The sequence below is a fragment of the Scyliorhinus torazame genome, chromosome 4 (genome assembly GCF_047496885.1).
Source record: "Scyliorhinus torazame isolate Kashiwa2021f chromosome 4, sScyTor2.1, whole genome shotgun sequence".
Taxonomy (NCBI): domain Eukaryota; kingdom Metazoa; phylum Chordata; class Chondrichthyes; order Carcharhiniformes; family Scyliorhinidae; genus Scyliorhinus; species Scyliorhinus torazame.
Genome location: NC_092710.1, coordinates 164693263 through 164715468, shown reverse-complemented (window position 1 = coordinate 164715468; position 22206 = coordinate 164693263). Strand labels below are relative to the sequence as shown.

The window sequence follows — 22206 nt, the reverse complement described above, 5'->3', positions numbered from 1 at the left end:
TAAACCCAGCTGACTGGCTTTCTCTTTCCAGAATTGACAGGCAGTGCTTCCTGTGTCTGAGCCAGCAGGTGTATTGCTCAGGTGAGGGTTAACTGACTCTGCCCATCTTGACTGCTCTCTAGCTTTTGCTTCCAGTCCGGGGCGGTCTCTTCTGGAGGGCTTCCTCTGGGGTGGGATGGGGGCTCGGATGGACTTTGGGGGAAACTCCCTGAAAGTGTTACCACCTTGGCTCACTGCAAGGTCCACCACGTTAGGGACACATTTGTCAGGACCAGTAGTAATTCTCACCCACGTGATTCCCTTCCCAGAGGACTGGAAAATCAAGCGGGTCCAGAGAATATGGTGCCCGGTCCGTTAAGTGGGTGCAAATGGGTTTCAATGGGTTTAATGGGAGAGGGTGGGGGTGGAAAGTATCAGAAACAGGTCGGTGCCAATCCCGTTTTCCTTCATGCGCTGGATTCTCCACCTCATTGGTAACTCCGCTGCCAGCGGCACGAGGTGGAACATTTCACCCCTGATCTCGCAATATCGGCTTACTGGTCCATGCACTCAATGACCCCTATGGCATTTAACCTTCATTTACCAAACAGTCTGTTGACAGAAAGAGAACCCTTACTAGGGAAAACCCGGAGTTATCTAATCTGTTGGATATAGAAAGTGAAAGAAGTGGAAGAGAGAGGATTATATTCAGCATTCTAAGTAAATATAATATTTCTATCCAGCCCAATGTGGAACTTATTTTTAAGACATTCTTCTCACTAGATTTCTACGATGTACAAACTGAGACATATATGTTTCCTATTAGGAGAGCTGAATGCTTCGACTGGAATCAAAGAATTTACAGTGCAGAAGTAGGCAATTTGGCCAATCGAGTCTGCACTGGTCCTTGGAAAGAGCACCCTACTTAAGCCCACGCCGCCACCGTATCTCCATAACCCCACCTAACCTTTTGGACACTGAAGCAAGTTATCCAATCCACCTTACCTGTACATCTTTGGACTGTGGCAGGAAACCAGAGCAGCCTGAGGAATCCCACACAGACACAGGGAGAAAGTGCAAACTCTACACAGTCACCCGAGGCTGGAATTGAACTCAGGCCCCTGGAGCTGCAAGGCAGCAGTGCTAACCACCGTGCCACAATGATACTGTGGTACCATGAGCTATATCTAGAGATATTTGCAAATTAAACGGTTTTGATTTTACGACCCAATAATGTACCGATAAGGCGAATGATGGAAAATGAAGAATGGTGAAAAAGATTGTACTGTGTACAAAGAGATTTTCCATATACAAGCAGAGACCCCATAGCATTCTTTTAGTGGTACGTTTGCTTTGTTAGCCATTCATAATTGCTAATTCTATAAATCTTTCGCAGTTCTACATTGGTAATTTGAGTCATTTCATTTTCTTTGCTTTTGATTTGCAATTTCTCTACTGTTCAGCTCTGAATTGCTATTTTATTTTAAGCTAATTAACAAATAGGTCAGCAACAGACAATACATAACAGGAACTGCTTGCAAAAACAATTAATGTGCAATAGTTTAAGAAACAGGTATTGATCATATTGCTAATGTAATCACACTTTGCGGTACCTTGGTGCTCATGGTGAAGTTTCTGTACACAATTTGAGCTCCATACAAGAAAGCATCACCATCATTAGTGATACAACCATCGACATATCCATGTTCATTTAAATAGGCACACATAGCTTCAGCCTCACCAGCTGCACAAACCCATGGGATGCCCAAACAATCCAGTAATTCACAACACTGAAAAAGAAACCAAACAAATCACAACACATTCGACATGACAAGGAAGTTTTGGTCAGGATTTCAATTTGGGAGTTAGAGAGGTGACAAAAACTTCTATTTATATAGCACTTTTAATGCAATAAAATACCACAAAGCACCTCCCAGGGGCATTATAAATTTGACAGAGCCACAAAAAGGATTTAAGGGCAGATGACCAAAAACTTGGTCAAATAGGTAGGTAGTAAGGAATGTTTTAGGAAACAAAAGCGAGATAGGGAGGCAGAGAAATTTAGGGGGGAAATTTACAGATGATCTCAAGTTTATGGAGGGTAGAATGTGGGTTGCTATCCAGGAGTATGTGGAACAGTCAAGTCTGGACACAACAGCGTCATGAATGAGGTTTTCAGTAGCAGGAATGGAGTACAATTTGATAGGTTATCACTAAAGTTAGAGTAGGCAGGTCTGGTCAGTCTTAAACAACTGTTTTATTAAAAGGGGAAAAAATATTTTGAATTTAAACCATATGGTTTGCAAGTTTTGTTTAATCTGAAAAGTGACCTTAAGCCAAAGAAAAATCATTCTAAGTTATCAATACTTGATTATTTCAAATTCAGTCAGTGGGGCATATTCTTAAATCAAAGCCATTTCAATTTACACTTCAGATAGGAAAAGCCACACAACAACAAGAGGCAAAATAGTATGCTTCCTTCCCCACTCCCACCGACATATTATCATGATGATGTTGGGTCATGTTCATGTTCCTTGAAGTCATTTTGTATAATATGGCAGACATTAAAAATTGGGCATCTGCCCACCTCATTCAGATTTGATCTAAATAGATTTTTAATGTCATTAACGACTCAAAATATGTTCTGTTAGCAATACGCTGGCAAATGGAAAAGATAACCTTGCAGAGCCTGTTTTATACCATGTGGGCTCCCTGTATTTTTAATGAGCAAGCTTGTTAGGGCAGGTTAAAAAGATTCAACTGAGCCCCGAGCCTCATCCCAACAGATTGGAGTTCTGCAACTGCTTGGAGTGCTTTATGCAAGGAACAAAGTTTCCACTTAAACCTTATATATTAATTAGAGGCATTTTATGCGCATGATGAATGTTTTATTTATTTCTTGTCCATCACCAAAGACATTAAAGTAGCAGAGAAAAATGGGCATTGTGGTCTCAGTGGGAGACACAACCTCCAGTGAGGAGGATGAGAGTGAGAGGAAGAAGAGCACTGGTGGTACATGAAGGGCCAGAGCAGTGTTAGGCCTAGATGGTAACAAAGGGATCATACATCCTCAGCGGAGGTGTGGAAGGTCTTATGCAGCTCCTCGAATATACAGGCAGCGACTGAATTATCTGCAGATGCTAGAGACGCAATGCAAGAGAAGACTCAGGCGAGCAAGAGCCACAGTCACATCGCTCTGTGACATGCTTCCAGGGTAGATCTACTCAAACTGCACTGGGGGGCACCTGATGCCTGTAGATCTAAAGGTCACCGTCTCACTCAACGTCTTTGTGACAGGTTCCTTGCAAGTAGCATGTGGAAACCTGCAGGGTTTGCTTTTGAACTAGAGAGAGGCTGCTGATCTGCCACTTAGCCCTGGAAGACTTCAACGGGTGTCCTCTGTGTGGCTGCGGCCTTGAGCTGCCTGCCACGAAGAAGCAGGAAGATCTTCTGTTGCTGCGGCACCCCACAAAGACAGTGTCAATGGCAGATGGACGAAGGAGACGCTGTCCCCATCAGAATTGCCCCGAGATGTTCTTCCAGATGATGGCAGCTGCTGCTCTTCATCCAGCTCAAGGATCACTAGGTCATTCCCCCTCACGGTGAGATCCCAGAAGCTGGGTCTGTGCCTATACTTGCAGTCTCCCTGGCTATAGGCCCTAACTCACAGCCTGGGAGGGTTGGAGAACACACTGACGATTGCGTCTGCAATGCACTCGGTTTGCCCCTCCAGTTCAGTTGCCAATCCATAGAGGAATTTTGGCACTCCAAAGAATGAGTGATCACAGTTCACATGCCTGGATGAACATCTCCACAATCTGGGCCAGAGCACGTAACCTCTCTAGGAAGAGATAGCCGAGAAGGCTGGTGAGGTGCCTGAAGAGGCTCAATGACCTCATGGGGGCTGCCAGGGTGAGTATGTGCCAGTGTGCTACAGGGAGCTATCACAAATGCAGGGGGAAAGTGAGTTTGACTGGAGCTCCAAGGCAACATGATGTACCATAGACATTGCTGTCAGCAACAATATTAGTGTGCTCAGCATCTAGGCTGCCAATTCCACTAATAATGTGTCAGCGACATGCCATTAAATAAGCTGACAGTGCTAGCAGCTGCAATCTTATGCATTTTTCAGGAGAAGGGAGCCTACAATGCCGGAGAACAAGGCTGGACTGGTAGGGGTGTGGTGAATCAAGTGGCATTGACCATGTTTGAAGTGGTGTTGACACTCACTGGGAGGGTCATCCAGGAACATTGGCAGACATGAGATTGGAGGAAGTCATGGGCCTGGGGAGATGGGGACTCAGAATTAGGCCATTTGGTCCATCGGCGCTGCTCCGCCATTTGATCATCATAGAATTGAGTGCAGAAGGAGGCCATTCGGCCCATTGAGTCTGCACCGACTCTTGGAAAGAGCACCCTACCCAAGGTCAACACCTCCACCCTATCCCCATAACCCAGTAATCCCACCCAACACTAAGGGCAATTTTGGACACTAAGGGCAATTTATCATGGCCAATCCACCTAACCTGCACATCTTTGGAATGTGGGAGGAAACCGGAGTACCCGGAGGAAACCCATGCACACACGGGGAGAACGTGCAGACTCCGCACAGACAGTGACCCAAGCCGGAATCAAACCTGGAACCCTGGAGCTGTGAAGCAATTGTGCTATCCACAATGCTACCGTGCTGCCCATGGCTGATAAGTTTCTCATCCCCATTCTCCGGTCTTCTCCCGTAACTCCTGATCCTTTTAAAAAAAAATTCCAATTAAAAGGAAATTTAGCATGGCCAATCCACCTACCCTACACGTCTTTTTGGGTTGTGAGGGTCTGACCAAGCAGACAAGGGGAGAATATGCAAATTCCACATGGACAGTGACCCGGGGCTGGGATTGAACCCGGGTCCTCGGTGTCGTGAGGCAGCAGTGCTAACCACTGTGCCACCGTACCGCCCCGATCCCATTATTAATCAAGAACCTATCTAGCTCTGTCTCAAAGACATCAGTGAGTTTGCCTCCACATCCTCCTGCGGCAATGCGTTCCACAGATTCGCCACCTTTTTCCTCATCTCAGTCTTAAAGGATCATCTCTTCAGTTTGAGGCTGTGCCCTCGGGTTCTAGTCTCTAATACCTATGAAAACATCTCCATGCCCACTCTACCTAGACCTCTCGGTATTCTGTAAGTTTCAATGAGACTTCCCCTCATCCTTCTAAGCTTCATCGAGTACAAATCCAGATTCCTCAACCGCTTCCCATATCGCTCCATTCATTGGACACCCTCTGGAATATATATCACTTGAATACCCAATCTTGGCAATTGGCCTGTGGATGTGATACTTCTGCCATGCCATCACTCGTGTTACCACTATCCAGCATTTGACGCACCACATGCTATTATTCAGAACGATCATCGCAACACACAAACATTTAAGACAAAGGGGCTACATTTACTTCTTTCAATTTCTCATAGTCGATGAGTTGATTTTGTAATTAATTCTGATTATCAGGAGAAATGAACCTTAACAATTTCAGTCAGATTTAAGATATCATGACCTATTGTCTTACCAGGGCCTTTCCATCTCCTATGACACTCTCTCTTATGTTTACCAAATTTCTTGAATTGAACTCTTAGATGATTCTATATGATCCCTCAGTGCTCTCTGAATTTTTTATGAGACCTCCGTTTTGACGAAAGCCTGTCTCCCTGCATGTAAAACAAAGGTTCAGAAAACTTTGAACTAATTGCAGTACCTTCTAGCGTCGGAGGACTATGACACATAGGCAACTGTCATTTCTCCCACAGACTAATTGTTACATCTTGCTCTACATACAATTGGTGGATGTTGACTGCACAGGCATGCTTTGCATTAGAAGTGTACAAGAATGAAACAGATGCCATTTTTGATCCCAAAAGGCACTCATAATCCTTTTAAGTGCTCCACTGAGCCCGATGTTATCCCGTTTAACTTTAAAAATTAGTGAAAGATCATTTAAGTATAACATGTATCAATAGGCTCTCACATTCTGAGAACAAATCTAAACATTGAATCTGTGATTTTTATTTAGATTGTCAGCTTGTAACGTTATAAGTCCTAGTTTGTTCGCGTAATTATTTTCATTTAGAAATAAATGTTTACTTCTGAGATAGTACCAACCTCTTTAAGAACAGATTTAAAATGGGTTCTTTTTGTTTGAACAGTAAAGCTGCTTGGCTTTCTGGGCAAACCATGCCTTGCCTCATTCCGTTTATTTATTGTGTCAGCCTTCAGTTTGGGTGCATTTCCTTCTGCCACAAAGACAAGTCTCACATCCATCAAAGTGAGACATGAAATGCGAAAAAACAAATTTCTAAAATTAGAGCAAAACATAGATCAGCATCAATAATGCTTAAATCTAAAACAGGAGAAAAATGCTGCAAATACTGAATATCAATGTTCTGATCAAAGGTTAAACTTGAAATGTGAACTTGCTCTTTTCTTTGCTGTTGATCATTTTAAGTATTTGTTTCCTTTTTTAAAAAACTGAACATCAATAATAATATCATCAATATGGCATGCCTACCAGAATAGTTTCTGATCCAGACATTGCTGCAAATATAAACTAATATAAAGAATGATATCTTTACTATTGTAATATCAATTCTGAAGTCCCCCTCAGTGCAGTAACTGCTCTGAAATAAGAAACCCCAATAGCTCCATAGAAGGATCACTTTGGACAGAAACTTGAACTCAGTTTCTCTTCACAGATGGCAAATCTTTACTGTTTCTATTTCAGATTCCCAGTATCTGCAATATTTGGCTTTATTTACCCCAACAGGATGTTGATTTTATATGGAATTCTGTAATTGAAAGGAAGCAAAATTGGATATCTGTTCTCTTTTTGAGTGGCTTCTAAATTTTTTTTATTCCTGCAGAATTAAGGTGGGACCCACAGCCTCACTGCTGTGGTTCGGGAGTCACATGTTGGCCAGACCAGGTAAGGGTAGCAGATTTCATTCCCTTAAGGATATTAGTGATCCAGATGTTTTTTTACAGCCATCATTGATAGTTGTTATGGTCACCACAACTGAGATTAGCTTTATATTCCAGATTTATTAATTGAATTTAAATCCTCCCAGTTACTATGGTGGTATTTGAACTCATGTACCCAGGGCATTTGCCTGGGCTTTATTGCTCTCATTATTTGGTTCTAAATATGGCAGTCAATATGGTCACCTTCCTTAATTCTAATTACATTTGCTTTAGAGTCGCCAGGTATCTTTCGATACCGCCAGAAGGTTCAAACCTGAATACTGATCAAAGAGCCGGTACACCAGTTAGTTAGTTCAAGTCAAGACTAGACATTTACACACACAGCAATATCTACTCATGCATGAAGTACTACAGCCTAAACTATCACTACTGCTAAAGCCTATACTTAGCCTCGGGTGCCCACTCAGTCAGAGGAACTATGGCCGTTGTTCGGGTCTGAAGCTGCTGGGGTAGAAAGGGGGTACAGGAGAACAGCTAAGGTTGTCCGTCTGGTAGAGAGCGTTGACCTTTGACTTACTTGCTTCTGGTGCAGCTGGTGGACGGGTCTCTCCGCTTTGAGAGCCGAGTCCAAGAGAACGATTCTCACTTGGGGCCTTCTTCTTATATCCGAAGGGGGCTTCGCGTGCTTTTGGGCAGGCCTTGAACTTGGCCCCAATCAATTGGGCTGTATCTTGATCACTCGTATTGATCTTGAGCAAAAAAGGGGTGGGTGCCCTGATGGCTGGGCGTGTCCTAGGTGGCCGTTGGCCTGGCTTTGTTTGTGCTTTCGGTTTGGGGAACTGGTGCCGTGAGGTCTGGAGCCAGATCGTTTACTTGAGTATCTCCCTTTGTTCCCGGAGATGGGCCATCAACATGCAATGGGCCTACAGTTCCAGTCTTGTCTGGGAGCTGTGGTTCCAATACACGTACAGGCTCTGTGCCTGCGTGCTTTCTTAGCATTGTCCATAGTGCCCTGCAATCTTTGCAGACATCCATTTTGTATTCTGGAAGTGGTCATCCCAGATGGCTACACCCCCTCCTTGTGATCCTCAACGCGAAGCGTGAAGGATCACATTACCGCGTCGTCTTCATTCTCCTCCCAAGTCAGGCACCCATAAGCACTGACAGGCTCTACACGGCTCTGTTCTATGAATTGCAACTTTTACCGAAATTATTTTATGTACATGTATCATTATAACATTCTACGGGGCGCTATGGCATTACAAAATAAAAAACTGGAACCTCTAACTGTCCTTAACTAAACTATCCTCAATCAATCAAAATAATTTACAACATTTTAAACTGTACAATAGCAGCAACACAGGTCTCTCTGGCTTGGCAGTCAAGCACAGAGTTTTACATGTCGTTATTAGAACGAAACAAACACACAAAAAAAATGGATGTACTTTAATTCACTTAAAGGGTTGGGGGGTCTGTTGAAGTCCGAAAATAGGGATCTAAAGGTGTATAGCGGGGTGCGGGAGGCTTTCCTTTGCCATTTCCTGAGTCTAAGGGTCTGAACGACACTGCAGAGTATCACCAGTACTAACACTGCTTCCTCAACGTAGGGCAGGGAATACCAGGTAATGAACTTGTCACTCCAGGTCGGTGTATCGGTAACTACCTTGGGTACAGTGTATGGCAGGGGTGGGAAGCATTCACTGCCTGTGGTAGGGGTCAGGGGGGGTAGCGTCCGCACGCAACTGGAGGGATCCCGCTAAGATCCAACTGTAGAGCATGATGCTCGTCTTCATCTTTCCTTCTTTCTTTCTTCTTTTCTTCTTCTTGAGGCTTCTGTGGTTCCGGAGTTCTATGGACACAAGCATCATTTCTGTTATTATCTTGTTTAAGATCTTGTGTGTCTGTCCTTTATTGCCAATTACCCAATATAATTGGTCACTGTCTGTGACTCCCTCATTTAAAAAAATAAAACAACAAATATTTGGGACAAGACAACTGAAAAAAATACTGACACAGTGCGAGCCGCCTCGCAACCTGTGTGATCTACCATCCCAGTGTTTGAGGATGTAAATAGCAGTTGGAAGCAACCTAAGGGTCGCCATAAACAAACAGAAGAGTTTTGAACTAAAAGTGCCAAATGGGATGCGTATGCGCCGCGGAGGGTAAGAAATGGGTGGAATCCCCGGGTAGGACGGTGACCAGTGCCGTATGTGCTCTACCCAAGCGTAGCTGGCCAGAGGGGGGTCATCAGGCAGGGCAGGGGTTAGTGCCGTTTCTCCACTGCCTGAGCGACCAGCAAGAACGGTAAGAATTTGTGGTCGTTGTAGGGGTTGCATTTGTTCAAACTTCTACCCTCAAAGCAGAAGAGCAGTTATGATCACTTGTCTGCCGACGAACTTGTTCCACTAACAGCCATTGGGCATCAGAAGGGTAGTTCTGACTGCATCAAGATGTGGCGTGGGGCCATGGAAAACTTTAAGCGACCAAACAACATTCAACATTCACAGTAACAAACAAACATACATTACAAACATGGTGCAGGTTCCATCAGAAAGGACACCGTAAATCTCTATCGGTTCCTTTTTACCATCATCTGGACACCTCATTGCTCGAAAGTAAGCAGAGTCGCAAAGGGATTTGTTTGGTGGGAGTCAGACTCTATGTCATCATCTTCTCCCGGCTGCCATACTCTTGACTGGAGTAGGTGCGCTAAAGCTGCTTGGGGCGAATTGGGGTCCATCTTATCATTCCGGATGAGCCTGAACGAATTGTCTCGGTGCCAGAATCGTGTGTCGAGGTTGGAGCTGCGAGGGTTTAATCCGTAATCGTCGGGCGGTGGGTCTGGATCGGGGCTTTAATGTACGTTATCTCGAAGGTGTCGCTGGAATCATGTTTGGAATCGCTGAGAGTGGAGCCTGGTGCAGGGGTATAATCGTAACGTGGTGTGCTGGGGCTGTCGTCATCGCTATCGCTGTCGCTGCTGGTTGAAGGAAGGGAGAGGCGGAGTCGTGCCTCTGGAGTGGAGTTGAAGTTGTGTCTGAGGACGGGCTGGACGGGTTGGGAGAGGGTAGGAATACATCGTTCGTGGGTGGGGCGTGCTCATCTGAAATGAAAATCGCTTATTGTCACAAGTAGGCTTCAATGAAGTTACTGTGAAAAGTCCCTAGTCGCCACATTCCGGCGCCTGTTCGGGGAGGCTGTTACGGGAATTGAACCGTGCTCCTGGCCTGCCTTGGTCTGCTTTCAAAGCCAGCGATTTAGCCCTGTGCTGAACAGAAGAGTCTGCTGCTGCAAGCGAGATGTGGTGTGCATGGTTGTTCTGCGAGCCATAAGCCTTAAGCTGGTTTATGTGAAACCACGCAGAATTGCCATTCGGATAGGTGATCTTATACACAGAGGGGCTGACTTTATCGGAGATAGAGTAGGGTCTGGAAAATTTGGGGGAAAAGGAATGAACTGGAGTTGAATAGGGATAGCATCACTTGCTGCCCTACTGCAAACTCGGTGGCGAGTACCGTTTTATCAAAGCAAGCTTTGCTTTGTTTCTTCTGTGTGCCAAGCCTGACGGCTGCTGCAAGCTGGGCTGCTTTCACATTCTCAATAACCTGTTGTACTGCTTTCTCATGCGTGAGGGCGGTGACTGCGGGGCTGGCCAAATCCAGTCCTAATAAATATTCTGTCCCTTTCATGGGGCGTCCGGTCATGAGGGTGTGGGGGATGTATCCAGTGGACGGGGATACTGTGTTTCGAATGAACATTAATGCAAATGGGAGAACTGTGTCCCAGGTGCTGTTGTGTTGTTGCACCATTTTTCTGAGGGTCGCTTTTAAAGCTCTGTTCATCCTTTCTACTATGCCGCTCGATTGTGGGTGGTATGCAGCGTGGAACTTTTGTTTTATTCCGAAAATTGTGAGGACGTTTTTCATCACTCGTCCTGCAAAATGGGAGCCTTGATCGGACTCTATACTGCATGGGAGTCCCCTGCTTGTAAAGATGTGCTGTGTTAGGATTTTAGCTGTCATTTTGGATGTGTTTGTTCTGGATGGAAAAGCTTCCACCCATTCTGTGAAGGTGTCGATGACCACCAACACATACTTAAAACCATTCCTGCAGGGGGGAGTAGGGGTCCTATATAGTCGATTTGCAAATTTGTCCAGGGGCTATTAACGGGGCGGGTGAGACTTAGCTGAGCTTTTCTTGCATATCTGTCCGGATTGTTCTGGGCACAGATTAAGCAATTCTCAATGTAATGTGTAACATTGGCTTTTAAATCAGGCCACCAGCAGAGAGGTCTGAGGTGGGCTAGGTTGGGTTCAATGCCCTGGTGTCCATGATTGTCATGGAACTGACAAATAATTTGATTCCTGTCCTGGCTGGGGACTACATAAATGCTGTCTTTTAAAATCACACCGTCATGTGTGGTTATCACGTTTTAAAACTTATCATAAGGGGCTGGGAAGTTGCCTTTTAAAACTTCCTTGAGCTGCTCATCTTCCTTTTGAGCCAGTTCTGCTGCATGCGAGCCTAAGTGTCCTGGCAATTTTAACAAAATCTCTTCTAGGGCACGTCCCTACGCGTCCTCTACATAAATACCACAACTGGTAATTCTTTTCCTGTTTAGAACTGTGGAGGAGCCATCCACATAGATTCTCAGGGGTGCGCCTGTGTCTGTGGGCTGGGGTCTCTGGGGCGTGGTACCTGCTTTCTGGGGAGCTGACTTTGGTATAAAGGGACCTATATTATGTTTAGTAGAGATGATCTCACACTCATGTGGGGTACCTGTATATTGTAAATTGTCGGCTAGGAAAGTGTGGGTCTTGATTCTCTTAACTGTTATGTCCCGTCCCTGTAAGAGAAGGTCCAACGGCCTGCGCGGATCTGGCTGACTATGCCATCTTTAGGTCGATCATCTAATAGTAGCTGTGTTGGGATGTGTTCAGTGAGAATGGTGATGGGGTTGAGCCCTGTAATGTAGGTGAAGTATTGCACTGCCCAAAAAACTGCGAGCAGGTGCCTTTCGCAGGCAGAAAATCCTTGCTCGACTGGATCTAATAAGTGTGAGGCGTATGCCATGGGGCCTAATCGATCATGTCGTTCTTGGAGGAGCACGGCCGAAAGGGTTTGGTCGGTAGTTGCAACCTCAATTGCGTAAGGGGAAAGTGGATCTGGGACCTGTAATGCGGGGGCTGTGCTGAGGGCTCTTTTTAAAGCACCCACGGCATCAGTGTGCTGTGGAAGCCATTCCCAAGGTGCTTGTTTCTTGAGAAGTTCGTATAGGGGCGCTGCTTTTGTGGCGAAACCTTGATATGGTTTCGGCAGTAGCCAACCAGTCCTAGAAATGACCGGAGGGCTGATACATTATGGGGCAGGGGTAATTTGACAATCAAGTCAATTCTTTTCTGCTCGATCTCGCGTTTGCCACGTGTGATTACTGTACCCAAGTAAATCACTTTTTCCTTCAAAATCTGGGCCTTCTTCGGGTTTACTTTACAGCCAATTTGTTGTAGGAGTCCTAAAAGTTTGGTGAGAAATGAAATGTGCTCCCCCTTTGTGTCCGTCTGTAGTAGCAGATCATCTACATAATGGACCAGATAATCGGGCCGGGAAAATTTAGCTAATCCATTTGCCAGCTGTCAGTGGAAAATGGAGGGGGGAGTTGTGGAAGCCTTGTGGAAGGCACGTCCATGTATATTGCTGTCCCTGGAATGTGAATGCGAACTTATATTGGCACGCTTTATTGAATGGAATGGACCAAAGGCCGTTGCTAATGTCCAAAACCGAAATTGTTTTTGACTGTAGTCCCTGTTTGAGCATGGTCTTGGGACTCGTGGCTACGGTGGGGGCTGCTACTGGGGTTACTTTGTTCAGTTCCTGGTAATCAATGGTCAGTCGCCATGATCTATCGGGTTTCCTGACGGGCCAAATCGGTGCATTTTCCGTGGAGGCTACTGATCTGAGTATGACTTGCTCAAGCAAACTCTATCACCTTTGAGATTTCTCCCTCTACTTCTTGGGGAAAACCGTACTGTTTTGGGGGTCTGGGGTCAGGACTGTAATATTCACTAAGCCAGCAATCTTGCCACAGTCGTACTTGTGCTTTGCAAATGCTGCTTTGTGTTGCTGCAGGACTGCCCTAACTTGTTTGTTCTGACTAATGGCTCGAGGGTCGAACCAGAAGTCTCCTACTGCGCTTATCCGATTTTCATACTCTCCAACTGGGGGCTCGCGCTGCCTTTGCTATTCTCCACACACATTTATTTACCGGGTCAAATGAGAGGTTGTGGGAGCTCATGAAGTCAATTCCTAAGATGTGTTCGGCGTCTGGGGTAGATCGACCAGAACTACTGGGTGTTTAGTTTTAATGTTCCCTATCTGGATTGCTACAGGGGCTGTGATGTGTCCCTGCTGTAAATGCCCTGTAAAACCGCTGAGTGTAATGGTGTCTGTCGTGGGCCACGTGTCTCGCTGAAACATCGTGGAGGAATGGAGCGTGGTGCAGGACCCTTCTGTGCCCCAAAGGAATTCTACGGGGTGTCCCTGGATTGAGCCTGCCACTACCGGACTTGTCCCAAAAGGTGTCGCAGACCCACGTTGGGGAGCCCGAACACTGTCAGTCGGTGCCGTCCATATCGGTATACTCAGAACGGGCGCTAACACTGTGAACTGGCTTTGCCCTATTCTTATTTAGGGTGCCTGTCTGCTTGCTTCTCTGCTGCTTCTGGGGCGCATTGCACTCTCGTGCATAGTGTCCTAATTGTCCACAGTTATAACACTACTGGGATTTGGGTTGCTGTGGGCTGTTCCTGCCCTCATTTACCCATGCGGGTAAATTCTGGTGCATCCTAACTGCATGTCTGCCTGTTCTTCCTCTGTTTTAACAAATGCGGTTTTGCCTTGGATGGACTGTTCCCAAGTGCGGGACAATCTTTTCAAAACCCATTTCTCGTTGTGTGCCTCGTCTGAGAGGTTGTAATTTGTGCAAGCTCTCTGTCCTGCCTCTGTTGCATGAGAGACTAGGATGCGAGTCCATTTGGCCATATTATCTGGGGACAAATGGGAGCGGGCAAACTCTCCGAATAATGCCGTGAGATGTATCCACAAGCGTCCTGCAAACGCTGTGGGCTGTTCGGTTTTCTTTTGCCTACACTTATTTAGGCCGATCGCATCTAGGATCGCTGTGTGCATTTCTTGTAGGGTGCCTCCTCCTACATTCTGTGGGTCGGGAAGGGCTGCCACGACTCAAGGGTCGAGGCTTAAAACTGTGAGCTTCACTTGCTCCTTTTAATCCAGGCTGTACATGATCGCCTGCTGTTTTACTCTAACTAAGAACTGGTGGGGGTCCGATGTGGGTAGGAACGGTGTTATTTTATCACACGCGTCCCGTAATTGAGTGACGGTTAACGGGGTAGTGTATAGGAAATCTAAGTTTCCTTCTGCAGCGGGGGCCCTGCGATGTGTGGTTACAGGGTTCATCGGGGTGTGTTCTGCTTGTGCAGTCGGGGGTTGGGGTGCTTTTAGTTTCTGGGGTTTTTCCTGTGTACATGTCCCATGTACATATCTGTGGGCAGTCTCATTTAACTCCTGCCAATCGGGGCCATTTCCCTGGTCTAACTGGGGTCCAAACGTGCTCTGAAACTCATTCTGAACAGAAAGCAGAGATTGCAATTCTGCAATTTGCTTCCGGCACTTTGCGTGATCTACCGAGCTCTGCCTTTGTTCCGTCGTGGAAGTGTGGAGTGCTCGTATGGCTGCTTATAAATCGCTGCACTGCTTCTGTAACTGCTCAACTTGTTGTTCGGTTTCCTGTCTGACCAACACCGCGCGTTGCGTGTCTTGGCAGGCTTTGTCATTTTGGGACTGAAAGCTGCTCAAATGGGCGAGACAAGACTGATGTGCCCGCTTGGCATCCTCCGCCTCCTTGTCCCTCGCCGCTAACTGCTCTCTCAGTTCCTTGTTCTCTCTCATATCAACTCACATCTCCTTCACTATTCTTGTCTCTCTCCTCAATCTCTCTACGGAGGGTCCTCACGACCTCCTCTGTGCCTCGCAATTGTGCCAAGCAGGACACGATTGCCATCGGCTTGCGAGCTTTCCCTAAGGTCTTCTTATGGATCTGTCAGGTTCTCCCACCAAGTATACCCTATACTTCCGGGACCTGTTTCATCATTGGCGCAGAATTCACTCCAAAGGGGCCATGCTTTCCCTTTGAGATACTTTCTGCTCTCTTCTTCCCATACGGGACACTGTCCTACTCTACTGGTCGCTGCGACCTCGAATTCCTGGGGGTTCATAAGGCGTTCCATTGCCTTCATTGCCATTTTTCTCTATCTCTGTGGTCTCAACCGAATTTGGAACAGGGGGTGATAAAGTGGTGATGCAAACACGGGTACGGCTTACGCTAATTTCCGGCCTACAAAACTCCCGACAGTTTTATGCAACAAAATCTCTCAGGTTTACCTTATATCCCTGTTAGTACGCATGCATTAACACACTTCTGAATCTTGGAGGTTTGATCAATATTGTTCTTACACTTGTGGTTTTTCTGTTTCCAATTGGATTCCAATTCAAATTTGGGTTCTCTCGGAGTGACTAGACCACTTCGAGGTAAAGTCCCATCAGAGGTCGGCAGTAAATGTTGCTCTCTTTATTTGGTTCAAATATGACGGTCAATATTAAGGTAGCCTTCCTTAATTCTAATTACATTTGCTTTAGAGTCGGCAAGTATCTTTCGATACCGCCACAAGTTTCAAACCCGAATACTGATCAAAGAGCCGGTACACCAGTTAGTTAGCTCAAAGTCAATACTATTTATTTACATACACAGCAATATCTACTCATGCACGAAATACTACAGCCTAAACTATCACTACTGCTAAAGCCTATACTTAGCTTCGGGTGCCCACGCAGTCAGAGGAACAATGGCCGTTGTTCGGTTCGGAGGCTGCTGGGGTCGAAGGGGGGTACAGGAGAACAGCTAAGGTCATCCGTCTGGTAGCGAGCGTTGACCTTGGACTTGCTTCTGGTGCAGCTGGTGGACGGGTCTCTCCGCTTTGAGAGCCGAGTCCAAGAGAGCGATTCGCTCCTGGGGCCTTCTTATATCCGAAGGGGGCTTTGTGCGTTTTTGGGCGGGCCTTGAACTTGGCCCCAATCAATTGGGCTGTATCTTGATCACTCGTATTGATCTTGACCAATAAAGGGGTGGGTGCCCTGATGGCTGGGCGTGTCCTAGGTGGCCGTTGGCCTGGCTTTGTTTGTGCTTTCGGTTGGGGGAACTGGCGCCCTGAGGTCTGGAGCCAGATCGGTTACTTGAGTATCTCCCTTTGTTCCCGGAGATGGGCCATCAATATGCTGATAGACATATAGTTTCAGTCGCGTCTGGGCGCTGCGGTTCCAATACACGTGCAGGCTCTGTGCCTGTCTGCTTTCTTAGCATTGTCCATAGTTCCCTGCGATCTTTGCAGACATCCATTTTGTATTCTGGAAGTGGCCACCCCAGATGGCTACAGCTTCTGGATGACTAGTCCGATAACATTCCCACCACATTACAATCTCCCCATCCACACCAATGGTCATTATAGGACCATGTTTGAAGGTATAGTTGGTCAGAGCATTGGATAACCTGTGCCACAGAGTAATAACAAACATGCTTTTGTTAATTTCTTACATGGAAAGATTTTGATCTCAGTGTGTCATTGGACAGAGCAGGTGCTTCACGATGGGAAGTAAAATCAAGGGGTACTCTGGGTATTCTCGCTCTGCTAGTGACGGGATTAAGACAGGGGTTAACATGCACAGAACTTGCTCCCTTCATCGGTAACAATACGAAGATGTAGAAACAAAAGGAGAGCAAGTAACTTAACTGCCCTCTGAAATGCCCCACAATTCCACTCAGTCCAAGGACAATTAGGAATGGGCTACAAATGCTGGACTTGCCAGTAACACTCATCCCTTGAAAGAACAAAATAAAATATATAGTACTTAATATTCTGTTACCTGAGATGTGGTTTGATGACGGTTCCCATCATGCCTTTCACAGTTTGAGCCTCACAAACCCATAAGCTCATATCCACAGCCAACGTTTTCCCTTTAAGCTTTTGTAATGGAACATATTCTTTTACAGGCTCTAAAATCTGCCACAGGTCATTCACTCCCATGATTTCAGCTTTTATTTCAGAGCACTGGCTGCTGGGTTTCCCTATAAAAACGGCAAAAATATCTCAATCAGATAGTCAAGGATACAGGGGATTTTCTTTGAAATACTTAAGGTAACCCATGATCCAAATTAAATCTAGACAAGAGTGAGTATTTTGTGGTGTCTCGGCCGGGGGTAGGGGCAGGGGTGGGACGGGCTGCCATTCCGTAGGGCAGGGACTCATTTTAGATACCTGGGGTGCAGGTTGCTTGGGATTGGGGGGGGGGGGGGGGAGAGGGGGGGCTCCATAGGTACAACATTTCCAGTTTGGTGGGGAGAGGGAAAGCTGATCTGGCAAGGTGGGATGGTCTCTCTTTGTCACTGGCGGGTCGGGTACAGGCGGTTAAAATGAACGTGTTGCCTGAATTTCTGTTTATTTTCCAATGCCTGCCGATTTTCCTGCCAAAAGCATCTATTAGAGAGATTGAAGGGATGATTACCTCGTTCATATGGGGAGGGAAGGTGGCCAGAATTAGAAGGGTGCTACTACAGAGAGGAAGGCAGGCGGGGGGTTTGGGTCTTCCGAACCTGATGTATTATTACTGGGCGGCGAGTGAGGAGAAGGTACGGAGCTGGGTCAGAGGGGTTGACTCCCAGTGGGTCAGAATGGAAGAGAGTTTGTGTAGGGCGTCGGGATTGAAGGCGCTAGCAACAGCGCTGCTCCCGACAGCACCGGGGAAATTCTCGGAGTCCGGTAGTAATAGCTTTGTTGAGAATTTGGCAGCAGTTTCGTCAGTTTCGGGTTGGGGCAGGGTCAAGGAAAATGCCGATTCAGGGGAACCATAGATTTGAGCCAGGGAAGTGGGATGGAAATTTTCGGAGATGGGAGGAGAAAGGAATTAGGACACCAAAAGATTTGTTTCTTGGAGGTCGGTTTGCAGGATTGAAGGAGCTGGGAGCGAAGTATGGGCTGGAGCAGGGGGAAATATTTAGATACATGCAGGTTTGAGACTTTGCCAGAAAGGGGATACAGAGCTTCCTGGTAGAGCTGGCCTCCACATTGCTGGAGGAGATGCTGACGACAGGAGGACTGGAGAAGGGGGTAGTGTCAGAGGTTTACGGGGCTATTTTGGAAGAGGAGAAGGCACCGCTGGATGGGATCAAGGCAAAGTGGGGGAAGAGACGGGAGAGGGTATGGAGGAGGGGTTCTGGTGTGAGGTGCTCCGGAGGGTGAACACCTCCACCTCGTGCGTGAGGTTGGGGCTGATGCAGCTCAAGGTGCACATCTCACAAGGGCGAGGATGAGCCGGCTCTTTGAGGGGGTAGGAGATATGATTGAGCATTGCGGGGGAGGGGGGCCCGCAAATCACATTCGTAATGTTTTGGTCCTGTCCAAAGCTGGAGGATGACTGGAAGGAGGTTTTTAGGGTAATCTCTAAAGTGGTGCACATGAAACTGGACCCGAGCCCTCGGGGGACGCGCGGCCGAGGCCACACATAGCCCCATTTCTTACAATGGGGAGCTCTTCTCGCCGGAACTCCCTGTTGTGGTGAGATGGCATCCTGATCTCCGAGGGCCCCAACACTCTTTCTCTCTCTCTCCCCAGCAACACTCTTTCTCTCTCCCCGGGTACACTCTTTCTCTCTCTCTCTCCCCAGGTACACCCTTTCTCTCTCTCCCCGGGTACACCCTTTCTCTCTCTCTCCCCGCATTCACTCTTTCTCTCCCTCTCTCTTCGGGTACACTCTTGCTCTCTCTCCGGGTATACTCTCTCCCCGGAGACACTCTTCTCTCTCTCTGGGGACACTCTTTCTCTCTCTGGGTACAGAATATCTCTCTCCCCGGGTACATTCCATCTCTCTCCCCGGGTACACCCTTTCTCTCTCTCCCCGGGTACACTCTTTCTCTCTCTGGGTACACTCTTTCTCTCTCCGGATAAACGCTTTCTCTCTCTCCGGGTACACTCTTTCTCTCTCTGGGTACAGTCTATCTCTCTCCCCGGCTACATTCCATCTCTCTCTCCGAGTTCACTCTTTCTCCCACTCTCCGGCTACACACTCTGTCTCTCTCTCCGGGTATACTCTAGCTCTCTCTTCGGGTAGACTCTAGCTCTGTCTCCGGGCACACTCTCTCTCCGGGTTCACTCTATCTCTGTCTCCGGCTACACTCTTTCTCTCCCTCTCCGGGTGCACTCTTTCTCTCCCTTTCTCTCTCCGGGTACACTCTTTCTCTCTCTGGGTAAAGAACAAAGAAAATTACAGCACAGGAACAGGCCCTTCGGCCCTCCCAGCCTGCGCCGATCCAGATCCTTTATCTAAACCTGTCACCTATTTTCCCAGGATCTACTTCCCTCTGTTCCCCGCCCGTTCATATATCTGTCTATATGCACCTTAAATTATGCTATTGTGCCACCCTCTACCACCTCCGTTGGCAAAGCGTTCCACCACCCTCTGCGTAAAAAACTTTCCATGCACATCTCCCTTAAACTTTCCCCCTCGCACCTTGAAATCGTGACCCCTTGTAATTGACACCCCCACTCTTGGAAAAAGCTTGTTGCGATCCATCTTGTCCATACCTCTCAATTTTGTATACCTCAATCAGGTCCCCCCTCAACCTCCATCTTTCCAACGAAAACAATCCTAATCTACTCAACCTTTCTTCATAGCTAGCACCCTCCATACCAGGCAACATCCTGGTGAACCTCCTCTGCACCCTCTCCAAAGCATCCACATCCTTCCGGTAATGTGGCGACCGGAACTGCACGCAGTATTCCAAATGTGGCCTAACCAAAGTCCTATACAACTGTAACATGACCTGCCGACTCTTGTACTCAATACCCCGTCCGATGAAGGCAAGCATGCTGTATGCCTTCTTGACCATTCTATCGACCTGCGTTGCCTCCTTCAGGGTGCAATGGATCTGAACTCCCAGATCTCTCTGCACATCAATTTTCCCCAGGACTCTTCCATTGACAGTATAGTCTGCTCTTGAATTAGATCTTCCAAAATGCATCACCTCGCATTTGCCTGGATTGAACTCCATCTGCCATTTCTCTGCCCAACTCTCCAATCTATTTATATTTTGCTGTATTCTCGGACAGTCCTCGTCGCTATCTGAAACTCCACCAATCTTAGTATCATCTGCAAACTTGCTAATCAAACCACCTATACCTTCGCCCAGATCATTTATGTATATCACAAACAACAGTGGTCTGAGCACGGATCCCTGTGGAACACCACTAGTCCCTTTCTCCATTTTGAGACACTCCCTTCCACCACTACTCTGTCTCCTGTTGCCGATCTAGTTCTTTATCCATCTAGCTAGTACACCCTGAACCCCATACGACTTCACTTTTTCCATCAACCTGCCATGGGAAACTTTATCAAACGCCTTACTGAAGTCCATGTATATGACATCTACAGCCCTTCCCTCATCAATTAACTTTGTCACTTCCTCAAAGAATTCTATTAGGTTTGTAAGACATGACCTTCCCTGCACAAAACCATGCTGCCCATCACTGATAAGTCAATTTTCTTCCAAATGTGAGTAGATCCTATCCCTCAGTATCTTCTCCAACAGTTTGCCTACCACTGATGTCAAGCTCACAGGTCTATAATTCCCTGGATTATCCCTGCTACCCTTCTTAAACAAAGGGACAACATGAGCAATTCTCCAGTCCTCCGGGACCTCACCAGTGCTCATGGATGCTGCAAAGATATCTGTTAAGGCCCCAGCTATTTCTTCCCTCGCTTCCCTCAGTAACCTGGGATAGATCCCATCCGGACCTGGGGACTTGTCCATCTTAATGCCTTTTAGAATACCCAAAACTTCCCCCTTCCTTATGCCGACTTGACCTAGAGTATTTAAACATCCATCCTTAGCCTCAACATCCGTCATGTCCCTCTCCTTGGTGAATACCGATGCAAAGTACTCATTAAGAATCTCACCCATTTTCTCTGACTCCATGCATAAATTCCCTCTTTTGTCTTTGAGTGGGCCAATCCTTTCTCTAGTTACCCTCTTGCTCCTTATATACGAATAAAAGGCTTTGGGATTTTCCTTAACCCTGTTAGCCAAAGATATGTCATGACCCCTTTTAGCCCTCTTTATTGCGCGTTTGAGATTTGTCCTACTTTCCCGATATTCCTCCAAAGCTTCATCAGATTTAAGTTGCCTAGATCTTATGTATGCTTCCTTTTTCACCTTAGCTAGTCTCACAATTCCATCCGTCATCGATGGTTCCCTAATCTTGCCATTTCTATCCCTCATTTTCACAGGGACATGTCTGTCCTGCACGCTAATCAACCTTTCCTTAAAAGACTCCCACATTTCAAATGTGGATTTATCCTTAAACAGCTGCTCCCAATCCACATTCCCTAGCTTCTGCCGAATTTTGTTATACTTGGCCTTTCCCCAATTTAGCACTCTTTCTTTAGGACCACTCTCGTCTTTGTCCATGAGTATTCTAAAACTTACGGAATTGTGATCGCTATTCCCAAAGTAATCACCGACTGAAACTTTAACCACCTGGCCGGGATCATTCCCCAATACCAGGTCCAGTATGGCCCCTTCCCGAGTTGGACTATTTACATACTGCTCTAAAAAACTCTCCTGGATGCTCCTTACAAATTCTGCTCCATCTACGCCTCCAACACTCCATGAGACCCATTCAATGTTGGGGAAGTTAAAATCTCCCATCACGACCATCCTATTGCTCCTACATTTTTCTATAATCTGTCTACATATTTGTACCTCGACTTCATGCTCGCTTTTGGGAGGCCTGTAGTAAAATCCCAACAATGTTAGTGCACCCTTCCCATTTCTTAGCTCTACCCATATTGCCTCAGTGCTCAAATCCTCCATCGTGCCCTCCTTAATCATAGCTGTGATTTCATCTCTGACCAGTAATTCAACTCCTCCACCCCTTTTACCTCCCTCTCTATCCCTCCTGAAGCATCTACACCCTGGGATATTTAGTTGCCAGTCTTGCCCTTCCCTCAACCAAGTCTCCGTAATACCAATAACATCATATTCCCAGGTACTAATCCAAGCCCCAAGTTCATCTGTCTTACCTGCTACACTTCTCGCATTGAAACAAATGCACCTCAGACCACCTGTCCCTTT

The 22206-nt window shown here is 46.7% G+C and overlaps 1 protein-coding gene across 5 annotated transcripts in view; it reads right to left on the bottom strand.

Moving 5' to 3' along the window:
- LOC140410572 (flap endonuclease GEN homolog 1) overlaps nt 1–22206 on the bottom strand; it is a 79137-nt gene that overhangs the window by 40765 nt on the left and 16166 nt on the right. For 3 of the 5 annotated variants that reach the window (XM_072498835.1, XM_072498834.1, XM_072498837.1), the window contains exons 2-4: nt 16944–17145; nt 6135–6327; nt 1593–1769 (exon numbers count right to left, since the gene is read on the bottom strand). In XM_072498835.1, the coding sequence (XP_072354936.1) occupies nt 1593–1769; nt 6135–6327; nt 16944–17104 (531 nt within the window). In that variant the 5' untranslated portion in view covers nt 17105–17145. Of the gene's footprint in view, nt 1–1592; nt 1770–5544; nt 5684–6134; nt 6328–8613; nt 16570–16943; nt 17146–22206 lie in introns of those variants that run through there. The other 2 variants (XM_072498838.1, XM_072498839.1) reach the window with 2 other exon arrangements.